We start from the raw sequence: 501 nt of genomic DNA on the forward strand, positions 1-501 counted from the left end.
GGGGACGTGCCGGCGGGGGGTTGTGTGACTTCTCCTGAAACCCGGGCTGGGACGGTCTGGTTGGGTGAAGGCTCCGAGGGAGTGGGGCCGGGATCGAGATGATGCGGATGATCCTTATGGGTCCCTTCCAACCGGAGACGTTCTGCGGGAGGGAAGGAGGACCCGGGTCGTGCGCTGTGGTGGCCACTAGACGGTCCTCAAGCCGTGGTCCAGCGCTCCAGCCTGGCACCGGTGGTGTAGCACCCCCGGCGCTCACCCCGCTTCCTCCTCTTTCCTCCTCCCCAGCAACTCTGCGGTTCCTACGTCTTCATCATCTTCACGGTGCTGCTCGTCCTCTTCTTCATCTTCACCTACTTCAAGGTGCCCGAGACCAAGGGCCGGACCTTCGACGAAATCGCCTCGGGCTTCCGGCAGGGGGGCGCGGGCCAGAGCGACAAAACCCCGGACGAGTTCCACAGCTTGGGCGCCGACTCGCCGGTGTGACCCGCCCGCGGCAGGTCC

General features: G+C 65.9%; 1 protein-coding gene across 1 annotated transcript in view; it reads left to right on the forward strand.

The window, feature by feature from the left end:
* The window catches only part of LOC104500565 (solute carrier family 2, facilitated glucose transporter member 1-like), a gene marked incomplete at its 5' end in the record, with an annotated part of 843 nt that extends 360 nt beyond the window's left edge, over positions 1-483 (forward strand). Inside the window, one exon of the mRNA XM_010144228.1 lies at positions 286-483. Coding sequence (XP_010142530.1) covers positions 286-483 — 198 coding nt within the window. The remainder of the gene's footprint in view (positions 1-285) is intronic.
* Between the last annotated feature and the right edge of the window lie 18 nt (positions 484-501).

This window comes from Buceros rhinoceros, unplaced genomic scaffold (assembly GCF_000710305.1).
Source record: "Buceros rhinoceros silvestris isolate BGI_N320 unplaced genomic scaffold, ASM71030v1 scaffold32679, whole genome shotgun sequence".
NCBI lineage: Eukaryota > Metazoa > Chordata > Aves > Bucerotiformes > Bucerotidae > Buceros > Buceros rhinoceros.